This window comes from Canis lupus, chromosome 17, assembly GCF_048164855.1.
Source record: "Canis lupus baileyi chromosome 17, mCanLup2.hap1, whole genome shotgun sequence".
NCBI classification, from domain to species: Eukaryota; Metazoa; Chordata; class Mammalia; order Carnivora; family Canidae; genus Canis; species Canis lupus.
This window is the reverse complement of record NC_132854.1, coordinates 10,539,955-10,558,976: the sequence shown is the minus strand read 5'-3', so window position 1 is coordinate 10,558,976 and position 19,022 is coordinate 10,539,955. Positions and strand designations below refer to the sequence as shown.

Below are 19,022 nucleotides of genomic sequence, written 5' to 3'. Positions count from 1 at the left end.
CCTCTATTTTAATGAGGGTGTCACTAATGTTAATTATTTAATATGCACTTTGTAAGTCTCTTAGATACCTCAGCATGACACAGCTGCTGGTGAGTCTAACTCAGAGGCTAGACTTCTGCCTCCATGGGTTTCCCTGGGTTCTCAGGTGGCTTGTTTCTTCTCTTCGTTTGAGTCTATGGTCTAATACAGATGTGTGAACACTATCTTCTCAAACACTTCCTGCCTCCAAATCTACATCTTTGATTTCTTAACATCATTTTTGTTTTCTTTATAATGCAGAGCAAAACTGTCACAGCAATGGACACATGATGTAGAATAAGTAAAAAAACACTTCCAGAAATGATTATATATTTGTTTCCTTGCTTAGTCTTTGATCTCTTTTACTAACATCTAAGTTCCTGGAAGGCAGAGTTTTTGTCTTGTTTCCCTACTGCTCCTCATCACTTAGAACAGGGCCTGGAACATAATAAACACTTGGTAAATATTTTTTGAGTCAGTTAATAAATCAATGAATGACCTGGAGTCTAAAAGCAAAGAAATTCTTGGGAAATAGTATGCAGTCTTTGATGGAAAAATTCTTCTAGAAATAGGATTTTATTTCCTAGTATGTAAAGCCTTAAAGTTATCTAGATCTACTGGATCTAGATTCTAGAATATTTGGAAATTAATAAAGGCTTAAAGTTAATGATACAAATCAATTCTATAAAATGCTTTAAATATCTTGAACATCAATCAAAGGCAAATGACATATCACTTTTTTGTTGCTATCTTAATGAAGACATGTGCTTTGTGGAATATCTGGATTTTTGAAAGGTTAATGATCACTCTTCTGTACTGGCCATCTAATTTGCTTCCGGAGTTTCCTGATTCCCTCTGGTATAAAGTCTTATGGAGACAGGACAATGTTACAGAAGGACCCATGCTGTAGAATAGTCTAAGCAGCTATATAAATGCATTTTCATAATGTTTCCCAAATCCAAAGCATTGCTTAGAACTTACGTCTTGAGTCAGGGTTTCAAGAGATTTGCCCCTGCTGATCCTCTGGCTGTTGGATCCATGTCTCAGTGACCTAAAACAACCACAACCAACTGCTCATTACATCCAAGACCAAGTCTTTTTTTTTTCCAAGACCAAATCTTAACTTTTAAGCAATGACCATTATAAGTCCAAAATAAAGTAACTTTTCTGATGCCGTCTCAAATGCTTATTATTTCTTTTCATAGTGAAAGCTTTCATGTATTCAAATGTCTTTGTTCTCACCTAACAAATTTCAGAATTTTCCTTTCTGATTTTAAAACAATTTGGTCATCACCAAGGAAGAAGTTTTTGAAAGAATTTTTGAATCTTTGACTCTGATTGTGAGTTTTGTTATCATTGCCATCAGCAAATAGAACAAAGTTCCTCACACACCCCTGTCTGCTAACTGGGGCTGTGCACGGAGAGCATTTCCTGTAAATCTCCTTTCCTTGGTTTCTCTGCAGCTTTGTCTCCTGGTGTATTTACCTGCGCTCCTGGCGGATATGATGCTGCACACTGAGAATTGACCTTTCCTTTGCTGGCTGCCCCTCAAATGATCCGCTCAGCATGCGCTGTCGAGTGCAAGCTCTAGGAAAAAAAAGGAGCCCGAGATAAATGCCTGATCGGTACACTTGGGATGAATAATACACAACTGCTCATTATTCTTATTATTTTTAAGGAAACAGCAATGATAGGGCAAAACACAGCAAATGACACATAACCATAAAGGAAAATGGGCTTGAGGCTCTGTGTCAAGAACACTTACAAAGCAGAACTGTCACAGCTACGGGCAGTGCTGGAAAATAAACGGAAAGCTCCTGCCTGCCACGACTTGCTTGCCCCCACCCAAGGAGAGAGCTCCCATCAGGATTCTGCAAGCAGTAGGGCTAGCCTAACCCTAGGTAAGTATGATGTTCGTTTTGAATTTAGACGAGGAGGTTTCTAAGAACAGCCCTTTGGGGAAGGATTTGTCTACCCAGGCCTCTGGGATGATAGAGTATATGTTCCAAAGAGATTTTGCGGAACTCCAGGCAAATAGGAGAACATAAAACTAGGAGCAAAACGTGTAAAGAGAAGTAATTAAAGCTGAGATTAATAACTAGAGGAACCTCAGTCCGAAGCCTGTGGATTACAGGTAACCAGTTACCACTTTTTTTGCAACCACAAAACTCTGAAGACTTTTTAAAACGTGCCCACTTGAAACCATATGTGGGCTGCTATAGTTTCAGATTTGCTAATGAGGGAAGATAATTGGGTGACTCAACACCTGGGGTGTGAATGATTGGAAGAGAAAACAAAACTCCTCTTCCAGAAAGCTCTCTCCAACTGGAAATGACAGCAATTCCCTTGATGTAGTAGTCAAGTGGAAAGAAAATAATACAGAGGCCCAGAGATCTGTGTTCCACAGGCGACACTGTCACAGACTAGGTGAGGGGCCTTTGGGCTCAGTTTTCTTATTGGTAAAGTGAGGACAAGACCTTGATCTCAAGGAAAACTCACAGACTTAAAATGCAATGATTTTACAATATGCAAATCCTATGATGCTGTATTTGTTCAATGAATCAATGATTTGTTCAGAACACATGACTTCTGTCATTGCCTTAGATAGATCTTTCATACTTATGTTTCCTAAAACACATCTCTAGACTGGCTTTGAATTAGATTTCACTGTCTGTCTTGGAGTTAAGATCTTAAAAAAGAGATCCACATCTATTTAGCATACTTTGAAGCAGTTCTTATGATATCACCTGTATATTCAAGTAGTTAAAAATGCTTTTGATGCCAATGAAGATAATTACGGTACCTATGTAAATCATGCAAATTCAATGAATGTAAATGTATTACAGGAAGCAATCCCTCGTTCCCCAAATCACTCTTCTTAGTTTAATAAGCACCATGGATCATTTCGAGATGAAATCCAAAGTCAAAATTTTATGAAATACCAAGGATTCATGGCATGATATTATTTCCAGGACTAGAATGGCATCCCACAGGAAGACACATTTATAAGTTAGGCTGAGTTCACAAAGGTTTAGCACGATCATGTACGATGTATGTATATTAAGAATTGTTCTTTAGACCAAGGACTGCAAATCACGAAGCATCCGGAGAACATCTATTTGTGTGTGTGTGTGTGTTTAGGATTTTATTGATTTATTCATGAGAGACACACAGAGAGGCAGAGACATAGGCAGAGGGAGAAGCAGGCACCCCATGGGGAGCTTTATGCAAGACTTGACCTCAGGACCCCAGGCTCATGACTTGAGCCAAAGGCAGATGCTTAATCACTGAGCCAACCAGGCATCCTTGGAGAACACCTATTTGGAGAACAGTGTTATCCTGGCACAGATGGAGAGATCTCTGCCATTTGTGTAAACGTCAAGGCTTAACCTTTGGCCACTCTCTTAGTAACCTTTATTTTTTGTCACAAGACTCCCCCCAAAGTAGTTGAGCCCCTAGGCCTTACATACAAAACACATACAAATCAATTACAGTACATCTTTTTGAGCTGGCTGTCCCTGCTCTGTTTGAAATGGAAGAATATCACTGACTTTGAGCTGCCTGTGATAAAGGTCTGTTGGAAGTTGCCTGAGAGCTCATGCTGAGCATGCCCCACCATTCTTGCTGGGGAAGAGTCAGGACTGCATCTATGGATTGCAGAACCTCATGGATGTCCCAGCAGCCAAGTCATTTTAACACACCCACACCCACTGGGGTGGCTCTGCGGATCCTGTTGAGACTCCCTCCTCTGGCTGAACAGGGAAGGTCTCCAAGGTGGGTGGAGGCAGATCCACTATTGGTAAGACTCCACATCCTGTGGCATCTCTTCTAATCACCTCCACCATCAACATGGCTGAAGTGTGGTGAGAACGCAACCCTTTTTCCTCTTTGGCTCAAGATCAGCCCTTTCTTTCCCGTTGGGGTCTAGAAAATTCAGAACATAACAGTAAAAGGAGCTGGAGTTTCAGCTATACATGGGACATATGAATCTTTGTTCTCTGTATGAGAAGGCAGGGTGATAGGGTTTTTAGCTCTACCCTGCAATCAGAAAATGTGTTTAATCAGACTGAGATGGCCACTCCTATGTGCATAATATATAAAACCATTGGCTTTATTTTTTTAAAAGATTATTTATTTATTTATTCACGAGACACACAGAGAGAGGCAGAGACATCGGCAGAGGGAGAAGCAGACTCTGGCAGGAGCCTGATGCAGGACTCGATCCCAGGACCCTGGGATCAAGACCTGAGCCAAAGGCAGGCACTCAACCACTGAGCCACCTAGGCATCCCAAAAGCACTGGCTTTCATTTCCTTTTCCTATCACTTTCTCCTGTGGATATAACAGTGCTAGTAAAATTTCAAATCAGAGAATGATGAGAAAAAGTTAAATCATGTAACAAATGACTTCAGAGTTCTGCTCCAGCCAAGCATACATCTTAGTGGTCTTCAACTCCTTACTGAGGGGACCTGCCAGAGCCTGTGTTCTCTGAGCAGAGGCTGCTTACCCACCACCTCTTTCCGTGGAATTCCAAAGATACCCACATAACCTGAGCAAAGTGAAGTCAGGCAGATGTGGCCCCTTCCCTCAGTGCCATGAGGTCACCTTTGGCCTCAGGCTCGGTGTGATGTCTCTAAGCTCCTATGCCAGCCCCACACCCCAGTGCTGCTCTTATATCTGTTCTAGAACAATGGTCAACAACTATCTCCATCTTCATTTAGCAGCTCAACTCTTGCTGAGTCTCTTCTTAGACCAAATGCTCTGATATCTCACTCTTTCCTTTGAGTGTCCAATGGTTTTTGAAGTAGGAAATTCTCTAGGTATGTGCTAGAGTTTCTTAGCTGAAAACTAGGGGCAACATTCATCTAGCAAATTGCTAAATAAACATTTGGGTGAAGGCAATTTGCAGAGATTGGGGTGGGTGGGGGGCACATGAAGGGCAGCTCATTTGAAGGCTCCTGCAGGCTTTATTTCCCCTACTGAGGACAGTGGTGGATCTTACTAAAATTAAAACTCAAAATTCTCTTCTAGGCACTGTATCTATTATGGTTAATAACTAGCTATTTATCTATAATAGTTTTCACACAAAAACAACAGGTAATGGTATAAGAGAAACATCTTTTCTACAGATACATAAATCTGTCTGAAAAAACCTATGGGCAGGATACCTATGGCAGGATACCTGGGTGGTTGAGCGTCTGCCTTTGGCTCAGGGCATGATCCCGGGGTCCTGGGATTGAGTCCCGCATTGGGGTTCCTATGAGGAGCCTGCTTCTCCCTCAGCCTAGGTCTCTGCCTCTCTTTCTGTGTCTCTCATGAATAAATAAATAGAATCTTAAAAAAAAAAAACCTATGGGAAAAACCTAATTACATTATACAAAAGAACTATGAGTTTCCTTTGGATAAAGGCAGGAACTCAATGGAAGGACATAAATCTGGGGTGGGAGGGGGGATGCAGGGAGCAAGGGAAGGAAGCTGCAAAATACTTCTGCCCTGAGGATACCTGGACATGAAGCAGGTATAGAAAGAAGGCCACATTAGGACATTTCTGAATAAATAAAACAGCCTTATACAGAAGCCATTGTCACATTCTTTGATAATATAAAATATTTTGCTACTTTGGAAAATAACAGGCTTGGTAGAAAATTATTCACTTCAATCAGGCACAACTGGATTCCATGAAGAGGTCACATATTCTCTAATACAATGTGCCAAGGCTCACATGAAAGTATGGTAAACATTTGCTTGCTTGCTTGCTTGTTTATTTATTTATTTTTAAAGATTTTATTTATTTATTCATGAGAGACACAGAGAGAGAGGCAGAGACACAGGCAGAGGGAGAAGCAAGCTCCATGCAGGGAGCCCGATGTGGAACTCGATCCCAGGTCTCCAGGATCACGCCCTGGGCCGAAGGTGGCACTAAACCACTGAGCCACCCAGGCTGCCCCTGCTCTATTATTTTTAAAAGGAAATATAATTTTATTATATACAAGTATATATTGTAATCCAAACTGTGAACCGTGAACTAGTATTTCCAACATGTATAACAGAATTACACACTTTGACACAAATGGGTTCGGAGAAGTAAAATAAAGTGAGAAATGAATATTCACCTACGTGAAAGCACAGACAAATGTTTTATGTCCCATGTTCCTACAGCATGGAGCCAAAGTTGTTCAATGCTTATGGCATTTTGTCATCATTGGTCACCCGCCTCATTAGATGGCAAGTTCTTTAGGCACCATGTAATTGCTCATCCTTGTGTTCCCAGGAAGTGCAGCTCCTGGCATACTCCCAGGTAGAGCGATGGCCAGGAGGAGTAGGTGCTAGGTGGAGAGGAAGAAGGAGACGGACAACATAGGAGGCTGAGGGAGGTATGGGGCTGGATCTGGAACTTGCTAGTCTCAAAGTTCAAACAGCACATTAGGTTAGTACTTTCATACCCAGCAGCATAGCTCAGATACAAAGTTCTGCCTTCAACTGGATGCCTAAGGTGAAGTCAGTTTGAGAACACACGAGGTTCAGAATCATGCAATTCCAACCTCAGCTTTTGCTTGGTTGTGGGACCTCCGGCAGGTGACGAGCATTCCCTGAGCCTCTGTGTCCCATATGTAAAATGGGTAACGATAGCACCTTTTCCACCAACTTCATAGGGAGTAGGGAAGATCAACTATGATTATGAATGTGCCAGTCTTTGGAAACACCGTTTACATTTTAGTTGCTATTATTTACTTTTCTATCTTGTCCCATACCATGGTTGGTAATAAAACATTCTACAGAGGGTGGAAGACAGAAGAGCAACTGTGACACAAGGTCATGTAGGAAGGTAAGTCTTCTCTGTTCTGAACCTGATCAACAGCGATATATGCCATGGACTACAGCTGCCATCTCTTAACCTGTCTCCATGTAGCCACTCTCAATAAACGTGGTACGTTATTATCCCCAGCAAAGTGATCTCTGAAATGAACTCCTGCAATGCTACCGTGCAGGTGTTTCTAAGATGGCCCCCAATGATCCTGCCTCCTGGTTTTCATGGTTTGGCATAACCCAAGAATGTGTGCAGGACTTAATGACGTGCTCTTAACAAATATAAGGTAGATAAATGGGATGGGATAGATCACAAAACAAATGCATTCCATCTTCCTCACTTGCTGGTTCCTCCGAAACAAGCTGCCATGTTGTCCCATGTCACAGTTGGTATTAAAACATTCTACAGAGGGTGGGGGACTCTCTGTGGAATGAAGAGATCCACTCTTTAAGGAATGACAAGGGTGGACTTCTGCTAACAGTGCATGAGGAAGGAATGGAAGCATTAATCTAACCGCTCACGGGGAGCTAAATCTTATTAAGACCAGGACAGTGATGTAGGTAGGGGGTTCCTCCCGAGTAAGTCAAAATGCCTGCAGCCCAGGGAGAGACCCAGCCAAGCCACACCCAGGTCCCCGACTGAGACTCTGAGATTAATCTGCATTGTTTCAATCACCAAGCTTTGGAGTAACTTGTTACCGGGCAATTTAAGAGTGATGATAACTAATACCGTTATCATTGCTGTCTTAAAATCTTCAACATCTTATTGCTCCTCAGAGAAAGATTAAGACTAGAAGCTCAGCACGGCATCAAAGTCCTGTAGGGTCCACCTCATCTTTCATCGTTAGGGTAAAAGACCAAAGAGGGTGACAGCACTCCCACTGTGTCACTCTCCTTGGTCTTTTGGTTCCTTATAGGTGTCTCTCTCCAAAGAGCTCCAGGAGAGCAGGGCTTGACTTACTCATTGCTCAATTATTACTTCACCTTGCACACAGTAGGTGCTCAATAAATTTTGTGAAACCAGTAAACCTTGAAATTTTGTGAAGATCAAATATTTTATTTTTTAAAAAATATTTTATTTATTTATTCATGACAGACACAGAGTGAGAGAGAGGCAGAGACACAGGCAGAGGGAGAAGCAGGCTCCACGCAGGGAGCCCGACGTGGGACTTGATCCTGGGACTCCAGGATCACATCCTGGGCTGAAAGCAACGCTAAGCCACTGAATCACTGGGGCTGCCCAAGATCAAATATTTTAATGTCTCTTTTGATCACTTAAGGCTTATGAAGTGCGGAAATAGCATGTGTTCAAAATATGCTTTTTAAAAATTAAAACATTTTAAAAGATTTTATTTATTTATTCACGAGAGACACAGAGATAGGCAGAGACACAGGCAGGGGGAGAAGAAGCAGGCTCCCTGCAGGGAGCCTGATGTGGGACTGGATCCTAGGATCCTGGGATCAGGACCTGAGTCAAAGGCAGACTCTCAACCACTGAGCCATCCAGGTGCCCCTGAAATATGTTTTTTAAAGGGGACGTTGATCTTAATTTTATCTCCAGTTAGAACACTATGCTATGCCACTCAAAAAGTGGGCTGCACACCTATAGGAGATGAGACAGTAATAAAAAATCAGACATTGCTTCTTGCAAACCGAAAATGTACAAATCTTTATCTATATACTATGTTAAGCTATAAAGGGAAACCTGCAAGTCGATATGAAGCAGAGCTGAATTCATTTAAATTTCTTAAATGGGGGATCTGACCTGTCACTTGGAAGGAACATGGTCTTTATATATGGTGCCTTATAGGAATCTACTACTGCGCTGAAATAGTAAGTAAGGAATTTGAGGCTTTTACTAATATACCAATAAGAAGTGAGGTGTACATTTCATGAAAGTTACTCAGTGACAGACCTAGTCAGAAGGAAGAGTATTTGGATATTCAATGTTATATTTTGCCACTTGAAATTTTTTTTATTAGAATGTAGATGCTTTTTGATCTCACCTGAAGACGAATACATTTGCAGGACGAAAACATTAAAACATTCATTTATTTGCTGCCTAGAGAAAAAGTGAAGCTGCTAATATTGAAAACACACACTATGAACTTCAGGCACAGTCTGGCTTTTCTTAGGGGCCAGACCAGAGAGTCCTGATGTTAAGGTTTTAACAATGTCTTTTCCATATCTCTTGTTAATGGCAAGTACTAGAAGGCCAGTTTTTTTAGAAACTCCACCTAGTGGTTTAGTAGAGAAAATTGCTCTGCCTGCTTGTCTTCTTGAACTGAGAGGCACAAGGCTTCAAGTGTCTGGTGAAAAATAATGAAGTCTTTTGTCTTGTCTGAGTGAGGAAATTCTCCATTATGCAGGCATATGTAATCCCTTTATTCCTGCTCCCTGGAGGGGAATTACAGTGAGGCACTTTCCTTTTCCCAGTTGGGGTTAATGTTATGCCCTCTCTACCTTTGAAAGTAAAACAAGACTAGGACCCCTGATGATGATTCAAATGTGGGAATATTCTTCAGCAAACACACATTCCCAGTTGCAAAAATATTACCCCTGGTTTCTTGCCAAGCCTTTGAAAAAAACATATGAAAGATTGATTCTTTTTTTTTCTTCTCCTTCTCTCTGCATTGCCTTTGTGCTGTGGAATTTCAATTGCCCCTTATATGACAGCCATATATATATATATATATATAATCTTTTATGGAGGTTGAGGGAAGAGAATCAGGTCTTAAGAAATTGTCTCTATTTTTCTTGACATTCCTCCATCTAAAATATTTTAAAATTGGCCCAAAGATTATGGTTATAAGAGAGATCTTTGGAGCTTTATTAGCCTTTAAACACCACTAGTTGTTTATAGAAATAGTAGCAGGGGGTCCTCGGTTTCTTTCTTCTTTCACTCTCTCCATATCTTCTTTCTTAATGTTCCAGAACAAGGGTGTGGGAAAAGCCTGTACATTCTGTAATGAAAGAGAGGCCTATGAGTCTTCAAATTATTTTCATTCATTATAGAAAAGTTAGATTGCATGAAACCATCTGGTATTAAACATAATTACCGTCTAAAGGAACTTCAATGTGACTTTGCAGAGCGTTAAATTTGAGGAATTTTACTCAAATCTTGAGCTCCACAAGGTTACACATTGCAAAGTATTATTGAATGTTGGTTAATATAATGTAATCACACCAACAGAAAACAGGAAAATAGTCCTTCGGTGGTAATTACATGAAACTATGGCTGTAGAACGGTGTAAGGGAATGGGTGGGTAATGAGTATTTCCTGGGAAGGCAGGGCTCTTACCTGACTCCAGGAAAGTGACAATGAGATCCTCCAAAGGGGAGACAACAGCAGATGCTAATAGGTGAGCTCCTCTGTAATGGCCTCTTGCTGAGATGAGGAAAAAGCTGCATTTTTATCGTAGTGAATACCCAACTCCTTTGTGAATCAACCCAGTCCTGAGTAAATGGATATAGCTCTTTACTATTAAGCGACATCCGATTTATTCTTTTCAATCTTGCGCTATTCATCAAAATGTTGTCATAAATACACATGTAAATACACGGGCAACCAGAACCTCATTGTAGATTGAAACATAAAGGAAGCCTTAATGTATTATATCATAAATAGGTAAGATAAATAAAAAAGGAAATCAGCTCATGGGAAATCTCTGCCTTTAGTACATCTATTATAATTCAGGAAATAGAATGTCTGAAACTGCACACCACATTTGGGATTTAAAATTTAGTAATGCTCCATCTGACTCAGAAAAACATAAATTACAGTGCAAAGATTGAACTATTTATTATAACAAAAGTGAAATTTTGCAGATGTTGCATAAACCATATGAACCAATTTTTATACAGATACGGATTTTCTTATACTACTTATTACCTTATGCTCCAACGATAAAATAGTAAAAGAAAAATCCTGTTCAAATATATTGCTGCATCTGTTAGGCAAAATTAATAGTAGCTCTCCTGATTCGTAGCACTATTACAGTCACTTTGTAATAATGTACAAATCATGTACAATCTCAATGTAATACAACATTTTGATTACCGCAAATCCGGAAATACTTAGGAAAACATCTTTAGATATATTATTTTACTATGTGTGGTGACAGATGTTAACTAGGTGTAAGTTTAATGATCAGTTCACAATATGCACAAATTCCCTTGAATTATGTTGTATACCTGAAATCAATATAATGCTATATGTAAATTGCATCTCAATAAAAAAATTTAAGAAAAGTTCAAGGAAAGAAAGTTTGGTTTTAAAAAAGCAAAAGATATATATTATTTTGCTTAAATTAAGTTACATTTTGCCTCTTTGAAATGTTCACCTTTTACGTTTTATACAAATGCTTACATCCACAGATATTCTTACTGCTCTCTGAATACACTTACTTTCCATATATTTACTTAGTCTGTTTCTGCAAATGTCTTTCAATTAATCTATAAGAGTTTTTAAATGTTATGAATAAGAGAAACCAAAAACTAGGCAGCCTAAATAGAATCACAGATAAATATTTATGATATCTAATATTTGATTACATATTTGATCAATATTTAATGTTTAGATGGTAATATACTCAATATTAATAATTAGTATTCAATATATTACCATCTATAAATACATGATACATGTTAACAAATATCTTTAATAAATCAGATGTTAATAGTTATTTTATTAATGTTGAGTATATTAACACCCGATACTCTGTTTTTTGAAGACTTCAGGTTATTCTTGCCAAATGCTTGTCATGAAAAATGGCTGCTATGTCAGGAGACTGACCCAAACCCAGCTTTAGGGGTATCTGCTTCTTCTCATCCACAGGGTCTTTCCGGGTCCCCTCCCCTCCCGCAGCTGGAGCACATAATGCTGAGCAGTTGGCAAGTCTAATCCGCAGGTCTGTGAGAGGCTGCAAGGCACTCAGGTCCTCTGGGTGGGGCTGAGTGCATCTTACTAGTCGTGCCCAGAATATGGAGCTGCAGAGAACTCAGATGACCTTCTCCAAAGCTGCTGAATTGAGAGGCTAAATGATGAAACAAGAATTTGAAAAGGAGAGCTTGTCAAATGGGAAGGAGCACCCCGGGTAAGATGCTAATGCTGTGCATTATTAAGCTCTCTTAGATTTCCATTTAATAGGTCCTGCTTCAGAGAACTGGAAGCTCTGGGTCTAGACAGAAGAGAACAGAATAGGAATGAAGGAGCTGCTTGTCCTTTCCTCACATTTCCCTTGTCCTATAGCTAATGATGTGCACAGGAGCAGGTGGCCTCTTAGCATCATGGGGGTTTAATTTGAATTCCTTCCTCTAGAACACTCCATGATCTCCTTAGTCTCTGCAAAATTAGGCTCATCTGTCTTCCAGAGGAGTGTGGCCTAGATGTTTATGTTCTAGAAAGAGCTCAGGTGTCAGTTCACCTGTCCTGCGCCCTGGGAAGGTGGAGCTGGGACAAAAGGGACCTGGAAGAGGCCGCAGGGCAAAAACAAACTCCTGTAGCCTACAGCCCATGGAAAAGCACCCCTGGCTAAGTCCTCACCCACCCAGAAGTTACAGGGCTCTGAAGTGAGGTGCACACCATGTTCCAGGTAGGTGGTTACAACCCACACAGAAGACAGTGCCATGCTTGTCTCAGCCACACTAGCCATTGCTGTTCTGCGGGCGGTGCCTCTGATCGCAGGTACAGATTCTCTTCCAGCTGGTCCTTGGGCCCTGATCAAGGACCTGATCAAGCCCCTCCTCCCCAGTGATCTTTATTTAACTCCTGCTCCAACCACTTCCACCTGCCAGGTCAATCAGGCTCACCTTTGCCAACATCTGTGAGCATGCCCACACCTCTCCCTTTGGTCTTGCAACATGCTGGTCTCTAGCTGTTTGGCTAGGTCTCCTAATTCTGAGATATGACCAATTTTTCCTGGTCCATCCAAGCAGAATGGAAAACATCACAGATGCACTTCAGGTATTTCAAAGATCATGGGTTTCCATTCCCAGGACTTTCTCCTAAACCGACACAACATACTCTATATGACTGTCTGGACCTGAACAGAAATGAGGTGACCTTTGTAGGCCAGTGTCAAGGCCAATTGTCACACAATTTCAGTCCAGGTATGAACTTTCTTGACTGGCTTTTCCATCACGGTTTGGGGTTTGAGTTGTGACAAATGTCCAGCAAAAGATCTTCCATGAAGACACTTCTATTACCCCCAAGATAATTCAGAGCTGGCTCCCCTCTACAATGGGAATTTTTATGGAGGGTGTGGAGGGAGAAGGAAGAGACCAGAGAGAGTTATGGTTCTAAAGATTTAGGCTGCCCCAGAGAGCAAGGATGCTAGTAGCACCTTCGCATAAATTGGAAAAGGATGCCTCTTCCTCTTGAGGGATGTAGTCCTATGCCAGGGACACTGCCTGGCAATGAAGGTGTGTCTTAGCAGGGAAAGTACAGGCTAGATTTCAGTTTCTAATTGCCCCTTGACTTGGCAACTTTGTATGATGCATAATCTGTATGTGTACCCTGAGAAGCAATAAGAATGAGGGATCCTCTATAATTTGAAAGCATAGAGTCATAGTTAATAAACGGGTTTTGGAATTACACAGACCAGGGTTTGATTCCTGGTTCCTTGGCTCCTTGACTCACTAGACAGGGTGACTTTAGGTAATTCATCTAAGCTTCCTGAGCCTTAAGTTTCTTCATCTCAAAAACAGAGTTAATAATCACTGTCTATCAGGGGTTGCTAAGAGGACCTAGTGAGACAGAGCTGGTAAAGGAGTCCAGTGTTGAGCACACAGTCACCCTCCAGTAGATGGGAGAACTTAGTTGCATAAGTTGTTGGGGATACATAAATATGGCTGCCAAATTGGGAAATCAGGTTGTAGATGATGTCTGAGACCCAAAACCATTTCTATGGTATGTGATCTTGGGAAAAAGTACTCACCTGGTCCAAGACCCAGTTTTGTCATACATACCATGGGGGTAATAATAATATTTTTTCCTGCATAGGTGTGTTGTACAGATTGGCTGAGATAATATGCATTAAGACCTTAGCATCATACGTGGGTCTTCATAAATACTCATTATTCATTCTTTTCCCATCTCCCTTTTCCTACTCCTATCTTCATGTTGGAAAAGCATTTTCATAGCATAATGGAAATAAGTTTAAGGTAGAAAACACTTTGTTTTATGAAACATTTCAGGTAAATTATTTTAATTATCAAAGTCACTCAGTAAGGGAACTGTGACTATGCTCGGTATGAATTTTCTTGTCACAGTTGTGTTCAGAGAACTAGAGGTATTATTGAAGGTATTATTCACACCTGACTGTGTCATAAGCATGTTCTCAGAGCAAACATGAACTCCTTGAGGGAATAATCTATGTGTTTCAGATTCTCAGAAAATGCCTGGCACATAGAAGATGCTACAGAAGTATTTCTTGGATAAATGAGTCCTTTCAGGAAGAAAATCCAGCTAATGCTATTTAGGAATCTGTATCTTAAGAAATACATTCTGATTTTATTTATATTTAAGTGGTATCCAAATTGTATTTCTAATCAATAAAAAATGATTCTTGCAGAGAAAAACTACCCCCCATATCATTAATTATATTTAATTCTTTGTAGTAAGCGGCAGTCAACTAATGACCATTCCTTAGACTTTAAAAAATTATTAATACGAGTGTGCGGCAAGGAAAATTTCATCATGGATCCAAATATCAGAATCCAATCCAAATATCAGAATGCAAATATCATCCTAGACCAATCATTCAAAAAGGTTATTAAGATACTTCCTAGCTAGCGAGGTACTGATGGCAAAGGATGGAATTTTCCAAAGTAATGTAAAACGTTTAATTATTTTATTTTGACATTTCTCTATGCATTCAGCCTGGTAGGAATGATAATGCATTCGTGCTGAATTTCAGGGCTCTGAATGGGAGAAATCTCAGTAGAGGCAGCGAGGCTGCTGAAAGCACATTGCTATTTGTTTTGATTCTTCCTGATGTAGTGAAAAGGTCACTGCCTTTTGAAGGAAGCTTTCTTTAGTGGAGCTGAACAGTGTAGGCCATGTCAAAATGAGAGTGAATTTAATAGCAACCCTGGAGTTTACAATTTAGGTGGTGGAACATCCTCCTTCTTACAGTCCTCTCCAGATAAGTCTTGAAGAAAACAATACAGATGCCCATTTGTGCCAACTGAATCCCTTACAGGCAAGCATGTGACTGTATTCTCAAGTTCTGTCGAAATGCCCCACTTTTGTTTCTATCAGAGTTCCCAAATAGATGGAGAAGTTCATTTCTGTTTTGCAGAGCACGGATTAATTTTTTAAAAAAAGCGCTATGTAGAAGAACACAAATGAACAAATTAAAGATGATTATGTATAGAAGTCACTGGTGACTCCAGTGATTCAAATACCTCAGACTCTAGGCCTCTTTCTTTCTGACTTTTTCCTTTGTCGGCTTGAATTTCCTGTTCATAGTAAAGGTATATGGCATACTCTTTTCTGGAATAACGTTGATCCTGTTTCAAATGGAAATGTGGATCCCCTGAGCACTGAGACCCCAGGCAGCCCTGCCACTTAATTAGTACTAAGAACTCAGACCCCTCCATCAATATGACTTTACTATTCATTCCAGGAAATTCCTGTCCAAGAATTTAAGGCTCTTAACCAATAAGTGATCTCATCATTAGCTTTAGGAAGTTTCTGAAAAACCACTTATCTGAATTATAGACTGAGGGACTGTCTATAGATAATATGTCTCTAGACATATATGTCTAGATAATATGTCATTCAACTGGTCAAACCAATCACCTAAAAATGATTGGTTCTCATCAAGACTCAGGCCAAGACCCTGCCCAGTTCAGTCCATCAATCCTAAACACTTTTTTAAAATTTTGTTTTGTTTTCTTTTTTTTTTTTTTTAAGATTTTATTTATTCATTTGACAGAGATAGAAAAGCGAGAGTGCGCACAAGCAGGGGGAAGGGCAGAGGGAGAAGCAGGCTCCTTCCTGAGCAGGAGCTGGATGCAGGACTTGATCCCAGGACCCTAGGATCATGACCTGAACTAAAGGCAGACACTTAACCAACTGAGCCAACCAGGTGCCCCTAAATGATGTTTCTAAAAATTAGTTGTAATTTATTTTTAAAGGCAATGCACGTACATGGTTAAAAATTCAAGAGAGAAGAGAATAGATGTCTAGAGTGAAGATGACAACAGAAAGTCACCCCGCATCAGGAAGGAAATTAAAAAACAGATGTGCAGACTCCCTTGGAACAACTGACAATCGAAATGTGGAGCCAGATCAGGTGGAAAGAACACTGGGGGCACAGGGAGGCAAAGGGGTGTCCCCTCTACTGTGCCCCCACCCTCAGGGCTGCCCCCCCAGCACAGTAATGGTTACCTGTCCATAACAGCTGCTTATGACTTGTATATCCCTGAGAGTCCTCAACTATTTATTTATTTATTTATTTATTTATTTATTTATTTATTTATTTAAATTCAACTTGCCAGCATATCATCATGAGTTTCAGAGGTAGTTTTCAATAATTCATCAGCTGCATTGAACACCCGGCGCTCACCCCATCATGTGCCCTCCTTAAAATTGAGCTATAATTGACGTGTAACACTATTAGCTTCAGGTATACAACAAAATGATTCGATGTTTGTATATATTGTGAAATGATCTAAACTCTTACATCAAGAATTCTGCTCAATCTCAGTCACTGAAAACACTTAAACCTAAACCCCAAACGTTATAAATATCCACTCCTGATCTATCCTTTTTGAGATGTTAGTAAGAGTGCTGAGGTGGTGGCCTCCCTCACTGTGACAAGTATTAAATTTCACTCTGATTAATCAACAGATTACTCAGACAACCAAGCTAGGCAGCCTACACTGCAAAGGCACGTAAGGGAGTTGCTTAAGGTTAGAGAGGAACAGAGTCAGATGCTGACACCAAGTTCAGTAGATTGTGTTAGACTAGGGGGGACCCTGAGGATCACCTCTTCCAATCTTTAAATTCTTAGAAAACTGAGGATTTAAATAATTTGCCTGTTGACACAGCCAGGTCTCTAGATACGTTAGATCAGAGATTTGTTTTGTATCCTTTCCCCCAAATATTTGTTATTTTTAAAAGTTATTTCTAAGACACTAATATTTCATATTATCTTCCTCATATCACATTGGATTTCAAGTTTATGTGACTTATCTCTATCTGCACCCAATTCAAAACACATGCTCACCTGTGACGTACTTGCTAAAATGGTTCAGCTGAGATCTTCTTTCTATGCCTTCCCATAATGCTCTTGCCTGCCTCCCTGGGGAGGAACCTCTTAGGTGAAATTAAGGACAGTAAATACTTGGGACTATGAAAATAAAAGACTAAGGAAAATCAAGAGTGATACAGCGCTACAGCAAGTCTCTGGTGGACTTCCATTCTTCCATAACAAGGCAGACCCATCCACGAAGATACATAATCTGTACCTCCTTGTCTTTTTAAAAAATATTTTATTTATTTATTCATGATAGACACACACACACACACACACACACAGAGAAAGAGAGAGAGGGAGAGAGAGGGAGAGAGAGAGAGAGAGGCAGAGACACAGGCAGAGGGAGAAGCAGGCTCCACGCAGGGAGCCTGATGTGGGACTCAATCCCAGGACTCCAGCATCACGCCCTGGGCTGAAGGCAGGCACTAAACCACTGAGCCACTCAGGGATCCCCCCTGTACCTCCTTGTCTTAAAGTTCTTTTCAAAATCTCTCTTTCAAAATGCAAATAGTCATGGGAGAGGCCATTCTTTCCCCAGCTTTACTGAAGGATAACTGATTAACAGTGTTGTGTAAATATAAGGTGTAAAGCATGATTTGAGGCATGTATATGTTTTTTTTTTAAGATTTATTTTTTTTTAGAGAGAGAGAGAGAGAGAGCACTAATGGGAGGGGCAGAGGGAGAGAGAGAGAGCCTCAAGCAGACTCCACCCTGAGCTCGGAGCCCTATCTCACGATCCTGAGATCATGACCTGAGCCAAAACCAAGAGTCCGATGCTGAACCAACTGAGCCACCCAGGCACACACCCTCATGTGTGTATGTATTGTAAAAAGATACCACAATGATGGTAGTTAACGCATTCATCACTTCCCATAATTATGATTTTGTGTATGTATGTGGTGAGAATATTTATGATTCACTCTTCTTAGCAAGTGTCAACTATACAACACAGTATTATTAACAAGAGTCACCAGACTGTTCATTAGATCCCTGAACCCATTCAGCTTAAAACTAGAAATATGTATTCTTTGACCACTATCTCCCTATTTGCCCCCCATCCCCACCTCTTGGCAATCCCCAATCTACTGTTTCTATGAGTTTGACTTTTTTAGATTCTGCATGTAATTGCCATCATGGAGCATTTGTCTTTCTACTTCTAACTTACCCAGGAACACTGCAGCTTAACGAACAAAGAGATAAGGCTGAGCCTAGGGGAGGAGTCTCTCCCCAGGGAGTAAGAAGACCCTGAGAGAATGTTAGAAACTTCTCCTTCTTTCCTATTTTGGCCTGAGGTGACTGTAACTGTAAATGTTTTCCTTTTTTTTTTTTTAATTTCTCTTATCTGTTCTTTCCTTCTCTTTTCCTTGTCTTGTTGTTACTCCTTGGAAAACAGCATGAAAAATGCCCATGGATCCAATCTATTCTTGACCTTTTTACTTACAGGTTACATTATAATGCAGGTATAATATTATTATATTATTATTATTGCTACTACTATATTATGAGTGAAAAGAGATAAGCCTACCCAAAGAAACTCTCAGTTTGACATCCTATTCTTAGTTCTTACAGAGACTAATGTAGCACCAACAAGGAAACCATTTTCACAGGAGAAAAGAGTTAAATGGGCTTTTCTAAAGATTAAACTTATATTCTTAAAAAATCTTAATTTTTTTTTCTCATTGTAGCCTTGTATTTCCTGAGATTGACTGGCTAACAGCTCCAGCACCCCCAGAGAGCTGCCTCTCATTTTGTGGTGTGCTGGGCTGTCGTAAAGTGAAAATGGCTCCGAGTGTCCCTGAAACTACACAATTATTGGGCAAGTCTGAGGGTGTCTCTATCCCCTGATGGTCTTAAAAATTTGGCTCAGAAAAAAAAAATGGCTCAGGTACCCTTACAAATTCTCTCTCTCTCTCTCTTTCTTAAACAAATT

At 40.3% G+C, this 19,022-nt stretch overlaps 1 protein-coding gene across 6 annotated transcripts in view; it reads right to left on the bottom strand.

Annotated features, from left to right (window-relative positions):
- The window catches only part of NALCN (sodium leak channel, non-selective), a 320,799-nt gene that overhangs the window by 46,788 nt on the left and 254,989 nt on the right, over positions 1-19,022 (bottom strand). For 5 of the 6 annotated variants that reach the window (XM_072782462.1, XM_072782463.1, XM_072782465.1 and 2 more), the window contains 2 exons: positions 1,504-1,605; positions 1,000-1,069 (listed from right to left, as the gene is read on the bottom strand). In XM_072782462.1, the coding sequence (XP_072638563.1) occupies positions 1,000-1,069; positions 1,504-1,605 (172 nt within the window). Of the gene's footprint in view, positions 1-999; positions 1,070-1,503; positions 1,606-10,125; positions 10,213-19,022 lie in introns of all 6 variants that reach the window. The other variant, XM_072782467.1, reaches the window with a different exon arrangement.